Below are 15,238 nucleotides of genomic sequence, written 5' to 3' on the forward strand. Positions count from 1 at the left end.
TCATGGACAACACAATGGCCGAGAAGATGGAAATGGTGTACGAAATTACATTACAAGTACCTTTTTAGATAATAATTAAAGATATATGCAGGTTTTTTGCTGAACAGTACTAACATAGCATTTAAAATCATAAAAATCAGTCAAAATAACCAAGTTATAAGCAATAAGAAATTTGGAACATATTCATTCTTTTCAAACCTGTAAAAGTACCTGAACTTAAAGAAAAACACAAATTTTAAATATAACATGTAGGAATTTCAATTAAAGGGATCCTTTTTTTATCAATGAAAAATAATAAAGTATTCATGTTCTGCATGTTGTGTGTAAGAAAAGGAAAAACTGCAACCCTTAATGGCTAATTCAACTACATTGTGTCTCGGATGCATAGCTGTCCAATAGGTACTCATACCACATCTACATTTGTTTAAATTGATCTTCAAGTTATGAAGGCTAAAGAATAGACAACATGGATAAAACAATATTATGCATCAAACTAGTGTAAAATGTATGTACAGATGACAACAATTCTTCTCTTAAAATCAAAAGCAGGTATATTTAATCATAATAATCAAATAGTTTATTCAGTCTTTAATACCAAGTCGTAATTTTAACTTCTTATTCAGTAGTTTGTAGTATTTAGTTTGTTGAATAAGCTTCTTCTTCTGTTCTACCAGAACCTCGTACTGTATTCTAGTCATGTCTTCTGATTTAATTTTCGTCATAGCAGTCTTGCATCTGAAGGTAAAAATAATGTATATTGAAATCATTCTATTTGAGCAGTCAAAATTTGTTGACTGTATATTATTAGGTCATGAACAGTAACTCACCATATAGAAATTTGTGTTGAAAATATTTGAATATATATATCTGAATATTAATGTCAACCATTTCAAATGTGTTTGTCAGGTTTGTTTTTACCGAAATTATTTATTGAAGAATAACCAATACATTGTCTAAAAATACAAATTAAATTTTAATTTGTAAAAAGGATATAAGTCCCCAATGATATTTGGTATATATAGTGCAACCATGATAAGTTACTGACCAGTTGCAATTTGGTTTAAGTATGATGCTTTTTTTCTCGTAGCGTTTAGGTCCTTTGACTAGGAAAAATAACACATACAATCTGTTTTCAGTACTCTTTTTCAGCATGCTTTAGGATATTGATTTGATATTTAATACATGACATATTACACATTAAGTACACATTTTCTTCTGGTACACCAATGCACAAGGACTTGTCGACCGGTAGAAAAAAAATCCTGAACTCCGAAAACAATCTAAAACGGAAAAAATTAATCAAATGGTTATATCAAAAGCTCAAACACATCAAACGAATGGATTAATACTGTCACATTCCTTGCTAGATAAAGGCATTTTCTGATGTAGAAAACAGAGGATTGCACAAGCTGGTGTTATAGCTATCTAACCTCTCATTTGTATGAAAGTTGGAAGAAATTATATTGACAACCAGGCGTGAACAAACCGTCGTAATAGGTAAAATGTCAAAAAGTCAGCAGTCAACAATGTGTTACAATCTCAATCACTACAAAAACAAAGAAAAAACAAATATTTAACAAAGAAGCACAAATGGAATACAGATAACATTAAAGACAATAATTCACATATTTACAATAACACAATGACGGGATGTATAAGTACTGAGCCACGTCATATATGTAACAAAGAAACAAAAACAGACATGAAAAATACAAAGCACGTAGCAAAAATAAAATACAAGCAACAAACAATCTTTACAATAGTACCAAAGTCAAAGACAACAATACGAAAATATCACAATCAATAATACCACGATGTTCAAGTACAACAAGTATCTCAATCACAATAATAAAGATTTAACAAAGAATATCAAATTAAATAACCTCATGCATTGCTTTCTTATTTTTGAATTATATTACGTTTGTTATAGCCATCCATATATATTTGAAAATTTTTAATTACTGGGACCGAATGCTACATTTTCAATACCCGGTAGGGTACTATGTATTGCAATTTATTCTAAATTAATACGTGTAAATATATACTTTTCAGTCGTCAAATGCACATCATTGATCTGTACATCTTCCGTTGATAATGGATCTGGGTTGTTTGTAGGGACAGATTCAACAGCCCCTTCCTTTTCAACTGCATCATGACTTTAAAGACATAAAAAAAAACCTGTACAAGATAATCATAGTAAATTGATAATTAGATGACATAAATAACCTATATATATATGTTATGTGAATGCCAACAATGAGAAAACCCTCCATCCAAGTCACCATGTATTTATAGTTAACAATTATAGATCAAACTACGGCATTCAACACGGACTAATGGCTCACACCAAACATCAAGCTCAAACGACCCGAAAATTATCAGAAATAAAACCTAGTTTAGATACTTATCTTTAAAACCTAGAAAGTTGGTGATATCTCTATTCCCCTACCTAAAGGTTGAGGTTTCAAGTTTAGTCACAAAAATTGCTCATAAGAAGGTTTTTATAACTCGCCTTAAAGCTTTTCTCATTTTAGTTCTAAAGTATTCATATAACATATGGCCTATGGGCTATATTTTCTGTGGCTTTCAGTACCTCTTTATTATTTTCTTTTTCATCATTTCACACTTCTGTTTGCTGTCTTCGAAAAATGCTTCGCCTAATGAGTTGCTGGATTGTCAGTGGGGAGGAAAATGCATGTTTTGATATGGGATCATCCTTTCATGTTTTGATATGAGATAATCCATTCATGTTTTGATATGAGATAATCCATGCATATGTTTGATATGAGATCATTGATTCATGTTTTGATATGAGATCATCTATTCATCTTTGATATGAGATCCTCTATTCATGTTTTGAGATGGGATCATCTATTCATGTTTTGATATGAGATCATCTATTCATGTTTTGATATGATATCATTCCTTCATGTTTTGATATGAGATCATCTATTCATGTTTGATATGAGATCATCTATTCATGTTTTGATATGATATCATTCATTCATGTTTTGATATGAGATCATCTATTCATCTTTGATATGAGATCCTCTATTCATGTTTTGAGATGGGATCATCTATTCATGTTTTGATATGAGATCATCTATTCATGTTTTGATATGATATCATTCATTTATGTTTTGATATGAGATCATCTATTCATGTTTTAATATGGGATTATCCATTCATGTTTTGATATGAGATCATCTATTCATGTTTTGATATGAAATCATCCATTCATGTTTTGATATGAGATCATTTATTTATGTTTTGATATGGGATCATCCATTCATGTTTTGATATGATATCATTCATACATGTTTTGATATGGGATGATCCTAGGGAAACGGTTGGGTTTGTGCTGTCTAGTTTTTATTTCTCAATGTTGGATTTTGTATATTGAAGTACGACAGTATTGTGTTCTGTGTCATTGTCAAGTATGCATACTAAAACCAACATGCACATACAATTTTTGAGGTTATGGCAGCAACTATTGAACACATCAAGGACATGTATGTAAACCGAGAAGTCAATTTTAAATAGATAATTCTGATAATTTGTTCATAAATTCACGAAGTAAAGGAAAATTGCTTGGTCTGACAAAGTAGTCTAAATAAAAAAATTAAGGTCTAGTACAATGTTTATAGTTGATGTGTTTTCCTCGGGCTCAGTTTGTAACCTGTATTTATGACTTTTAAACAGTAGAATATTGGTTGCCTTTTGTAAACATTTCTCATTGTAAATAAACTCATCATAGATACCAGGACTAAAGTTAGTATATACGCAAGACACGCGTTTCGTCTACAAAAGACTCATCAGTGACGCTCGAATCCAAAAAAGTTTAAAAGGCCAAATAAAGTTCGAAGTTGAAGAGCATTGAGGACCAAAATTCCTAAAAGTTTTGCCAAATACAGCTAAGGTAATCTATGCCTAAGGTAGAAAAGCCTTAGTATTTCAAAACATTAACAATTTGTAAACAGTAAATTTATAAATATAACCATATCAATGATAATTCATTTCAGCACATAAAAGCACATAAAGTGCTGATGTAAGTTTACATAGAAACAGAGTTACAAGAGATTTGACGCAATAGATAACTTGACATTGATTGCTTCGTTATTTTCCTTCCATATTTTTTTCAATTTATTTACATTAGATGGCAAACGCTGCAGTTACAGGGGAGGTGATGACGTTGCTGACGTAAAATGATATTTTTGCGACGTCAAACTGTCCCATAACGGGAAAAGATGCATGTTTCGACTGTTTTGTTATGCTGTTAACTGGTTCAACTTGAAAACGAGTGCAGGACTCCTCTGGTTGACAATAGCATTTGATTTGATTACACATGACAATTATTTTTTTACCAATTCCAATGAAAACACCAACATGAATTTCTTTTAAATTTGATAAACATACTGTAAAAAAATAAGGTTTTTTTTCCCTTAAATCTTGACACTCTTGTTAGAAACTTATTACTCCCAAAGAATTGTTGTACATATTAAGAGCATATTCATGTAAAGTTGATTTTCGTATAGTTTTTACAAAAATCCGCTGGTGTTTATCTGTTGTAATACAAATGTGTGGTGTGTCTATCAAAAGAATAGAAATGTCAACAGAAAAAAAGAAATTCATCGTAAATGTCTAAAACTTTGACCCTTGTATCTTTTAAGTAGCATATGATGGTATATTTGTTATGGTGACTCCATATTTTTTCTAGTTCTTATGTTAAGAATTTTATAATAGCTTAACCCATAGTTCAGTTTATATTTTTGAAAAAAGCATGATTATAGCTTCATTTTGACAACTAATTATCAAATCCTGAAAAGGGATGAGAATTGTATCCAACCTGTAAAACTGTTTTTCTTTTAAAATTGTTATACGATGATGACTGATGTACCCATATTTTGACTATTTTATTAATTGTGACTGTTTATTTAACGCATCATGTAAATATAACGGAATTTGATGAGACTGTTATTAAAGTGAGAGGGTTAGCGCTATAGAACCAGGTTTAATCCACAATTTTCTACATTTGAAAATGCCTGTACCAAGTCAGGAGTATGACAGTTCTTGTCCATTCGTTTTTGATGCGTTTTGTTATTTGATTTTGCCATGTGATTATGAACTTTCCTAATTGATTTTCCTCTGAGTTCAGTATTTTTGTGATTTTACTTTTTATACTTTACATATGATGTTGAAACAATCGACGCGTTGCTCCTGATCACAGATAGACAATTCATCGAAACCTTATCTTGTATTTTAATTATTTTTATGCATATAATAAAAACAGATCATTGTAATTGTAATTGTACTATGTTTATACTGATGATGTGTTCATTCGATTAATGATAACTTTCAAAAATGAAATTTAGAAATGACACGTAACTTACATAACTCACTTGCTAGAACCGATATATTCAAACTTGTGGTGTAAAACTGGTCCACTGCGAAACAGCGGCAAACATAAAGACCTTGATCTTCTAACATACTATAGTTTGTTGTCAATTCACTAGCAAGCATTCTTACAGGTACATTAGTAATATACTCGTTTATGCGTACTCGTGACTTCCACCTTGGATCTCGGTCACTTATCATGTGGCCATTAAAAAACCAGTCTATCTGTCCCTCAGTGATACCTGTTACATTGCATACTAAGTTGATAGGTTCAGGACGGTTGATTACTATAGTACCATCCAAAGTTATCGCTGAAATAAAAGAAGTAGGCCAGATAAGAACACTTTATGAAGAAAGAAAAAACAGATTTCTTTCGATACATAAATATTTTCTGTTTTGTTTCTTAGATACTATATGCGATAGGTCAACTATATCTAAAAATTTTCTGAATGTAAGGTGCATATGTATGTCTGGCAAGGTTCTATAAAACTTGGCGTCAGTTTTCTTTGTTCATTTGAAAATTTGAAGTTTTCCTGCTTATTTTATTTTTCTTACGAGAACAGTAGATTATCTATATATTTAAGAGCATATCCAACATTTTCAGGGGAGGTAATAACAAACGTAACCATCGTCTATTGTTTCCCGTAATTTCACGGTGTTGCAACGACGTCGCATTGGCCGTCTGGAAAGGCGATTCTTTCCTCAAAGGAAAAGGCACGGCGGGAATTGGCAAAACACTCATACAGAATATTAACAGAACTAGAACTCAAAACTTAAAAGATATCTATGTCCTTTTGGTCTATTATAAAAGAACTGCAATTATCTTAATCATTACTAGATCACTCACTTAAGTGTCCGTTTTATTAAAACTATCGTCAATACAGTAGAAAACAACGACAGCAAATGCGTAATGATTTATTAATGCAGTAGAATGCAACACAAATTGTAATTAGTTCTTTACCAAACTTTTCCGAGATTTTTACTTCAGAAAGATGATAAAAAATGGTTTCTTGAGAAAAATGAAATACATCGTAAACTAACATTTATCATGCATCTACATGTACCTTTGCGTTGAAGTGCTAATATATATATATAGTAGCTCTTTAAATGAATACGACCTTTAACCTGTAAACAATGTAAAACAAAAGATGACACAGTAATAAAAAATATTGAAATAGGAAAACATTGTAATATATACACTGACATACAAGTAGAAAATATCTGACGATGTTGGTGTTTACTAATGTATGAGGAAACAAATATAATTTAACAAAAGCAAAACCAGTGTAGGTCTTGACTAATTAGATACGCCCTCTTAAGACAGCGGGTCCATAACAGGAAAGGAAAAAAAACAGCCATCGAAATACCATAATTCAAAATTGGGTGGGGGCATACGTTTTACCGCTAGTACACTCTTTATATCTTGATAATGTATCAATTATTTACTTCAGATCCACTCTCGGCACGTCGTTAATATGCATGATATATTTGCCACTGGAGCACTGGAGCAATCAAGTCATCAGTTTCATATAGTGATGCATAATCATTAGTTCTCAACTGATAATTGTCTCAAACAGTATTCCAGTTTTGGTATTTTATTTCTATTTTATATCTTATTTCTAAACGAAAATTTTAGAATTTCTTTCCGCATACTTCTCTTTGAATTCATTTGTTTGAATAAACAATAATAATATAGCAGTCTACATCAGTGGTTGCATTGTATGCAGCCAAACTATGTAGAGGGCAGTAGAACAGAAAACAATTTCCGTTGTGTATATATGCAATAACTCATATATTGAAGCTTAAAACCACGGTAGTCAGGCTCGTTTAGGTGGACAAATTACTGTGTAAAAGCAAACACACACGAAAAAAATGCCCACAATTTATAATAACATTCAACATTTTCGGCCGTTTCGTTTATTCTCAAGTTTATGTCTTACTGATCTGTTTTGTTAATCAAAGTATTTTTTCATCTACAACTGCAAAAGGCGCAACAGATGCGACTACTTTGAAGATTCATGTGACCTTTGTTGTTTAAAGATTTTATTCGAAGTTCGTATATCCCTTCAACCATTTATTTATATGGTATTTTAACGTATAGATAGCGCGAGACTCTCTTTACTCTATGCATCGGATATGCGACATTTGTATTTCGACGTAACGAGGCTGCAAATTTATATATCCGAGCAGCTAAACGGCCGCACCCAATTTTAGCAAATATATACACGTAACTGTCAGATGGAAGCAGCCCAGAGATGTGAATATATCTAACCCCAATCAATCCTTTTTTTATGAAAAAGATTTTTAAGGTATACATTAATTCGGGTTAATAGTTTGCACGTTTCACATCCGGGTTTCACAATTTTGACAAACACAATAGTAAAGCTAACTGAATTAGTATCTCGTACAGATACTGGTCCATTGTAAATAAGAAGATGCGATATGAGTGCTATCGACACAACTATCCAACAAAGTCACAGTGTAAAAATGCATTTGTTTGCAACACCGTCGAACTGCCTTTGCAAAATTAGCGGGGAAACATAACGTTACGTTCCGAAACGTCTTAATTTTTGGCGCAATTTGTGGGGCTTACGGAAGGGATTGAGTAAACAATATCATATAACTCGATTTTTATCGAAAACGAGTATGGTGACAAATATTTTTCAAAACGTTATGACGTTGGTTTTTTTGCAAAGAATAACATATCTTATTTTGGTAAAATCGACACCGTTAGAAATATTGTAAAAAAATCTAAAATGTGCATTTCAAATGTTAATTTCTTGCCGTTTTGGGGGGTTAACCATAACGTTTTTGACTTTATTTGAGTAAAAAATAATTCTTTAAATGGTAGAGTTACATTTTCTAACCATGTTGAACTATTTTGCTTCAATTTGAGCCCCATTATATTAGTATATATTGATTAAAAATCATATTTATTTATTTTTAAATAAAAAACGTTTGTTTCTTTAAAATTGCAAAAAATGTTTAATTTTCAGCAGTATTTTTAGCAAAAAAGTAATCAACAACAAAAAAAATTTTAGGTCAAATTTTATTCTCTGTCAATTGAAGAATGAAATATCTTTACGGGGAAAATTTCTCACCGTCAAAAATAAACTGTTGGATATGTCCTTGAAGCATATTTGGTGTATTAAGGTTTGTAAGGTGTACTAGTATTTTCGGTTTGGTTTATCTGACCTACCTTTACCTGATTTTCTTGGATCATGTGAAGTTTATGTGTAGTAACTCTTCATATTAAAAACTATCAACATAAAATCAATGGTTGGTAAAACGAGCCTTTTCAGTATATACACTCTTTTGTTAATGTAAGTAAAAGACATGAAAAAATTGACTAAACTAAATAAGAGGTGCCTTTAACTCGTGAATAAATTGGAAACATGTGAATACAAATCAAGCGAGAAAATCTGATGGAATCTCATAACCTGAACACGGACCAATTATGTTATGTCGACAAGGTTATAAGTGCCCCTTGCATTATATTTGCTATCATGATAATTCCAGACTAGTAAAATTATCACGTTGTTCATATATGTATCAAGTTTATAATTAATTGTATTCTGATGTGAAAGTTTTAAACAACCAGAAGAATATATGTTAATTAGTTAATACTTATTTTGTTTGACATTGGATTTTCTGTTGGTATTTTTCCTCGGATGTAAGTTTCATTTTATTTCACTTTTTATGAATACGATTGTAGCAAATATTCATGTTAATTTGACAGTGCTATGCTAAAATACAATATGTATAATTGAAATTTTCTTTTTCCCAAAAAACTGAATCAAACCTGTGTACATTTGTTTTGGTTTAAAGCATTATAGTTTATAAAAGTAAAGCATAGATATGCATGCGATGATTTCATAACTATATTGCAGTAAACATGCATGATTCGTTGACAATATTGTTCAATATAGTTAGCAATGTATATTAACAAAAAAACATACCTATTTTGTCATCTAACGGCGTTCCTGTGAATGGAAAGGACAGAAACATTTAATTGTTATCACACATTGTTGGATGAGTCTTCGTGCTATGGATGCCGTGTTATCTCTTGATATCAGACTGGTGTAGCATTTGTCCGAATATGTGCAACTTACTATCTTATTTATGTACCCTGTTCGGTATAGTCGACGTGCAAACTTCCCTTTTTGTAAACAATTATCATGCCCTTATATCGTTGGAGATGAAAACTACTAACCAACACCTTCTGTGATGATATTTGTGAAAAGGTCAGCTATAAAGGCGTTGATAACATGGGAACAATGCAATACTTCAATTTGTTTTCAATTTTGGTGTTAATTTCATGGAATTTGAAGTTATTCATGATTCGCAGATTTACAAAAATTAAATCAAGAAGGAAGTTGAAAAAAGAAACTATTATTTGTCGTTCTCTTCCTGTTAATTGATTCTGTCAAACTTTTGTGACTGTAAAGCTACAAAAGAACCCTAAGCCTAGCCGCTGTCAGTAATGAATTATCATAGCTTTACAATCACAAAAGTTTAACAGGATTAGAACGAAAAATGAAAGTTTCTTTTTTCAACCTGTCTTATAATTTGCCTTCTATTGTAGCTACATTGTATCACAAACATTCGGAAAAAAAATATTCTTACATCGGTAGAAAAAATAGAAAGTTCACAGTTAGGAAATCTTAAAACAAACAAACAAATGATATTGATCAACAAATATATCTTAAAGGATCAAACTTTTTTATTGAGAGCGTTGCACTGTCGATGGTTTATCATATTGTTATATAATGTTTCTTATCTTAGACATAGATTACCTTAGCCGTTTTTGGCACAACTTTTTGGAATTTTGGATCCTCAATGCTCTTCAACTTTTTACTAGTTTGGCTTTAGAAATATTTTGATATGAGCGTCACTGATGAGTCTTATGTAGACGAAACGCGCGTCTGGCGTACTAAATTATAATCCTGGTACCTTTGATAACTATTTACACCACTGGTTCGATGCCGCTGCTGGTGGACGTTTCGTCCCCGAGGGTATCACCAGCCCAGTAGTCAACACTTCGGTGTTGACATGAATATCAATAATGTGGTCATTTTAATAAATTTCCTGTTTACAAAACTTTGAATTTTTCGAAAAACTAAGGATTTTCTTATCCCAGGCATAGATTACCTTAGCCGTATTTGGCACAACTTTTTGGAATTTTAGATCCTCAATGCTCTTCAACTTTTTACTAGTTTGACTTTAGAAATATTTTGATATGAGCGTCACTGATGAGTCTTATGTAGACGAAACGCGCGTCTGGCGTACTAAATTATAATCCTGGTACCTTTGATAACTATTTACACCACTGGGTCGATGCCCCTACTGGTGGACGTTTCGTCCCCGAGGGTATCACCAGCCCAGTAGTCAACACTTCGGTGTTGACATGAATATCAATAATGTGGTCATTTTAATAAATTTCCTGTTTACAAAACTTTGAATTTTTCGAAAAACTAAGGATTTTCTTATCCCAGGCATAGATTACCTTAGCCGTATTTGGCACAACTTTTTGGAATTTTGGATCCTCAATGCTCCTCAACTTTTTACTAGTTTGACTTTAGAAATATTTTGATATGAGCGTCACTGATGAGTCTTATGTAGACGAAACGCGCGTCTGGCGTACTAAATTATAATCCTGGTACCTTTGATAACTATTCTAGAGAGTAATATTGGTAAGCTTCATACCTGAACAGAATGCTCCTATTGATAAAAGGCAAACTAAATTAATCCACATTATTCCGTTTGTTGCGAATATACGTGTATCTAACTTGGATAGGTGATGTTTACTGGCTGACAGCTTTTTATATGGAAATGAATGATAAAACGAGTTAGAACTATTATTTTCGTATTATATAGCAGAAATTGTTTTCATACTTAACTATCATAAATATGCATATGTATCTCACAGTTAATTTTACACAATTCATATAATTTGATTTAACAATTCAATAGTCAAATTGACCTTAAAATTTTCAAGGCCATATTATTTACAAAAAACAGTTTAGATGCAAACAGAATGTAGAGAGGTTCACTTCGTTTTTTTTTCATATTAAATTATTTGAATAAAACTTTATCAACAATATATCAACGAAAATTTATGCTGACGGGTAAAAAATGTCAATTTTCTTTATTTCTTTGCACATTTAAAATCATTCTGTTTAGATGATGTAGCTTATATGGTTTTTTTTTAAATGATAGTAACACATTGCTCTATTCATAGAGTAAAATACTAGTAGGTAACAATCCAAGTATTTGTCAAGATAAGCGAGTTTAGGATAAATTTATTCAACCATGCTTTTGCTGTCATGTGTCATATTATTCTAGCATCACGATTTTATTTAATAATACCTTAAAAGATAAAAATCGTCCAATTATGGTTATAAACTCATCCTGTTATTATAATTTGATACTTATGTACACTCTGGTATCTAATTGTCAAGTCAAAGTTTGCTGATCGCTTAGTCATCTGTAAATGCAAACATAATTGTACTATTTTGATAATATCAAAAACGTTGTTATGAAGGGAAGTAAAAATATACAAATCATTCGCAATGGTAACCTGCTGGGTATATTGTCACAAAACTCATCTGCTATATTAGAGGGGCGAACGATACCAGAGGAACAGTCTCAAATTTAAAACAGAAATATTTTGGTTTGGCCCGATTTCCTTTTCCCACAAAACTTAATTAACAGCAGGATATCAAACAATATCCCGTTCAACAAGTTATTAAAAATGTTTCTCTTATCATCAACAATCTCCTTGTGTTTAATAAAAAAAAATCTAGTGTAACGTCATATGACATTTTACGGTGTCAAAATTTATCTTTGGACATTTTGCGTCTTTTTGTACGATTCAGAATGTAAAAAAAAATGACAAAACGAAGATTGTCAAATGGAAAGTGTGCATGTTTTATGTATCATTGAATAAATCACATAGGTCTGTTGTTTTCCAAGAAATTTGAATCGTCTTAACTTTAAGAGTCGTCATAGAACTACCAAATAGCCAATAAACATACCGTAATAAAGTCGTATAACGATGTATTTGGAAACACTTTTAGGAATTTTGGATCTCAATGCTCTTCAACTTTGTACTTAATTTGTTTTTTGAAACTTTTTTTTTATTCGAGTGTCACTGATGAATCTTTAGTAGACGAAACGCGCGTCTAGCGTATATAAAAGTTAGTCCTGGTATCTATGATGAGTTTATTTAGCCAATCAAATACATGCAGTCCGTGCGGTATAGATATAGACAGGAATCTGATATACAGTAGTTGTCGTTTATGTAATTTATATGTGTTTCTCGTTTTCTCGTTTTGTATATAGATTAGACCGTTGGTTTTTCCCGTTTGAATGGTTTTACACTGGTAATTTTGGGGCCCTTTATAGCCTGTGACTGTATCTTACATTAATTTGTAGGATCCTTTACTATAGATAATTTAGCTGATCTGTAACAATTACATCTTCATGCCTTATATATTATGTACTGTAGTACGCCGCTAGATTAAAAACTGACGTGGAAAGGTAACATATGGCCACCGAAAGCTCTTTTTTTGAGAGCCCAGGTGGTCGTGTGGTCTAGCGGGACGGCTGCAGTGCAGGCGATTTGGTGTCACGATATCACAGTAGCATGGGTTCGAATCCCGGCGAGGGAAGAACCAAAAATTTGCGAAAGCAAATTTACAGGTCTAACATTGTTGAGTTGATGTTTAGACGAGTTGTATATATATATATATATATACATAAGTACGTCTGAGTCAGTGACAACCCTACAACAGATGTATCCATCGGATCGCCATCAATGATGGTGATACATGGCTGTGTACATAATGTATATACAACTCGTCTAAACATCAACCCAACAATGTTAGATCTGTAAATTTGCTTTCGCAAATTTTTGGTTCTTCCCTCGCCGGGATTCGAACCCATGCTTCTGTGATATCGTGACACCAAATCGCCTGCACTGCAGCCGTCCCGCTAGACCACACGACCACCTGGGCTCTCAAAAAAGAGCTTTCGGTGGCCATATGTTACCTTTCCACGTCAGTTTTAATCTAGCGGCGTACTACAGTACATGATATATAAGGCATGAAGATGTTATTGTTACAGATCAGCTAAATTATCTATAGTAAAGGATCCTACAAATTAATGTAAGATACAGTCACAGAAAATAATTATATTCATAAGTACGTCTGAGTGAGTGACAACCCTACAACAGATGTATCCATCGGATCGCCATCAATGATGGTGATACATGGCTGTGTACATAATGTATATACAACTCGTCTAAACATCAACCCAACAATGTTAGATCTGTAAATTTGCTTTCGCAAATTTTTGGTTCTTCCCTCGCCGGGATTCGAACCCATGCTTCTGTGATATCGTGACACCAAATCGCCTGCACTGCAGCCGTCCCGCTAGACCACACGACCACCTGGGCTCTCAAAAAAGAGCTTTCGGTGGCCATATGTTACCTTTCCACGTCAGTTTTTATCTAGCGGCGTACTACAGTACATGATATATAAGGCATGAAGATGTTATTGTTACAGATCAGCTAAATTATCTATAGTAAAGGATCCTACAAATTAATGTAAGATACAGTCACAGAAAATAATTATATTCATAAGTACGTCTGAGTCAGTGACAACCCTACAACAGATGTATCCATCGGATCGCCATCAATGATGGTGATATATGGCTGTGTACATAATGTATATACAACTCGTCTAAACATCAACCCAACAATGTTAGATCTGTAAATTTGCTTTCGCAAATTTTTGGTTCTTCCCTCGCCGGGATTCGAACCCATGCTTCTGTGATATCGTGACACCAAATCGCCTGCACTGCAGCCGTCCCGCTAGACCACACGACCACCTGGGCTCTCAAAAAAGAGCTTTCGGTGGCCATATGTTACCTTTCCACGTCAGTTTTAATCTAGCGGCGTACTACAGTACATGATATATAAGGCATGAAGATGTTATTGTTACAGATCAGCTAAATTATCTATAGTAAAGGATCCTACAAATTAATGTAAGATACAGTCACAGAAAATAATTATATTCATAAGTACGTCTGAGTCAGTGACAACCCTACAACAGATGTATCCATCGGATCGCCATCAATGATGGTGATACATGGCTGTGTACATAATGTATATACAACTCGTCTAAACATCAACCCAACAATGTTAGATCTTCATTTAATTTGAAACAAAAACAAATTTACATTTATATTTGCACTTACAGTCAATTCAAAATGATTGGGTTTTTTTTAAATACCAAAATGAACAGGATATAAACAATAATTGTGCATTTATTTGAGGATGAAAGGACACTTTTTCAACCAAATGTATTCATAGTAATAGGAAGATGATTATTGTTGAGACAACAATCTATTGTACACTTGCAACAATATGCTACCTTGACATATACCTCATAATATATGCATCTAAGAGGATCAATATAATCAGGGTTATCACAGTCGAATAATTAAAATAAATACATTATTTATGTATGTCCCTGTCCCAAGTCAGGAGCCTGTAATTTAGTGGTTTTCGTTTGTTTTTGTGTCACATATTTGTTTATCGTTCATTTATATAAATAAGGCCGTTAGTTTTCTCGTTTGAATTGTTTTACATTGTCTATTTGGGGCCTTTTATAGCTGACTATGCGGTATGGGTTTTGCTCATTGTTAAAAGCCATACTGTGACCTATAGTTGTTACTGTCAGTGTCATTATGGTCTCTTGTGGACAGTTGTATCATTGGCAATCATACCATATCATCTTTTTTTATATCATCAGAAAAATCTGGACGTCAATATAAAAAC

The 15,238-nt window shown here is 32.6% G+C and overlaps 1 protein-coding gene across 1 annotated transcript; it reads right to left on the reverse strand.

Moving 5' to 3' along the window:
* Positions 1 to 683: 683 nt before the first annotated feature.
* On the reverse strand, positions 684 to 11,228 carry LOC134699231 (uncharacterized). The gene is made up of 4 exons (XM_063560839.1): positions 11,101 to 11,228; positions 9,354 to 9,377; positions 5,400 to 5,705; positions 684 to 735 (listed from the first exon to the last, which is right to left on the reverse strand). Exons 1-4 carry the CDS (start codon positions 11,147 to 11,149, stop codon positions 719 to 721), a joined length of 396 nt encoding a protein of 131 aa, XP_063416909.1. The 5' UTR covers positions 11,150 to 11,228; the 3' UTR covers positions 684 to 718.
* Positions 11,229 to 15,238: the final 4,010 nt, after the last annotated feature.

This window comes from Mytilus trossulus, unplaced genomic scaffold (genome assembly GCF_036588685.1).
Source record: "Mytilus trossulus isolate FHL-02 unplaced genomic scaffold, PNRI_Mtr1.1.1.hap1 h1tg000050l__unscaffolded, whole genome shotgun sequence".
NCBI classification, from domain to species: domain Eukaryota; kingdom Metazoa; phylum Mollusca; class Bivalvia; order Mytilida; family Mytilidae; genus Mytilus; species Mytilus trossulus.

What these genes read in the sequence shown, in the direction of transcription:
- LOC134699231 (XM_063560839.1), bottom strand. Translation starts at nt 11,149, where the DNA reads ATGTGGATTAATTTAGTTTGCCTTTTATCAATAGGAGCATTCTGTTCA. An exon ending in AATAGGAGCATTCTGTTCAG is followed by an intron (nt 9,378 to 11,100) that starts GTATGAAGCTTA and finishes TTCCATTCACAG; the next exon opens with GAACGCCGTTAGATGACAAA. An exon ending in GCCGTTAGATGACAAAATAG is followed by an intron (nt 5,706 to 9,353) that starts GTATGTTTTTTT and finishes CTTTTATTTCAG; the next exon opens with CGATAACTTTGGATGGTACT.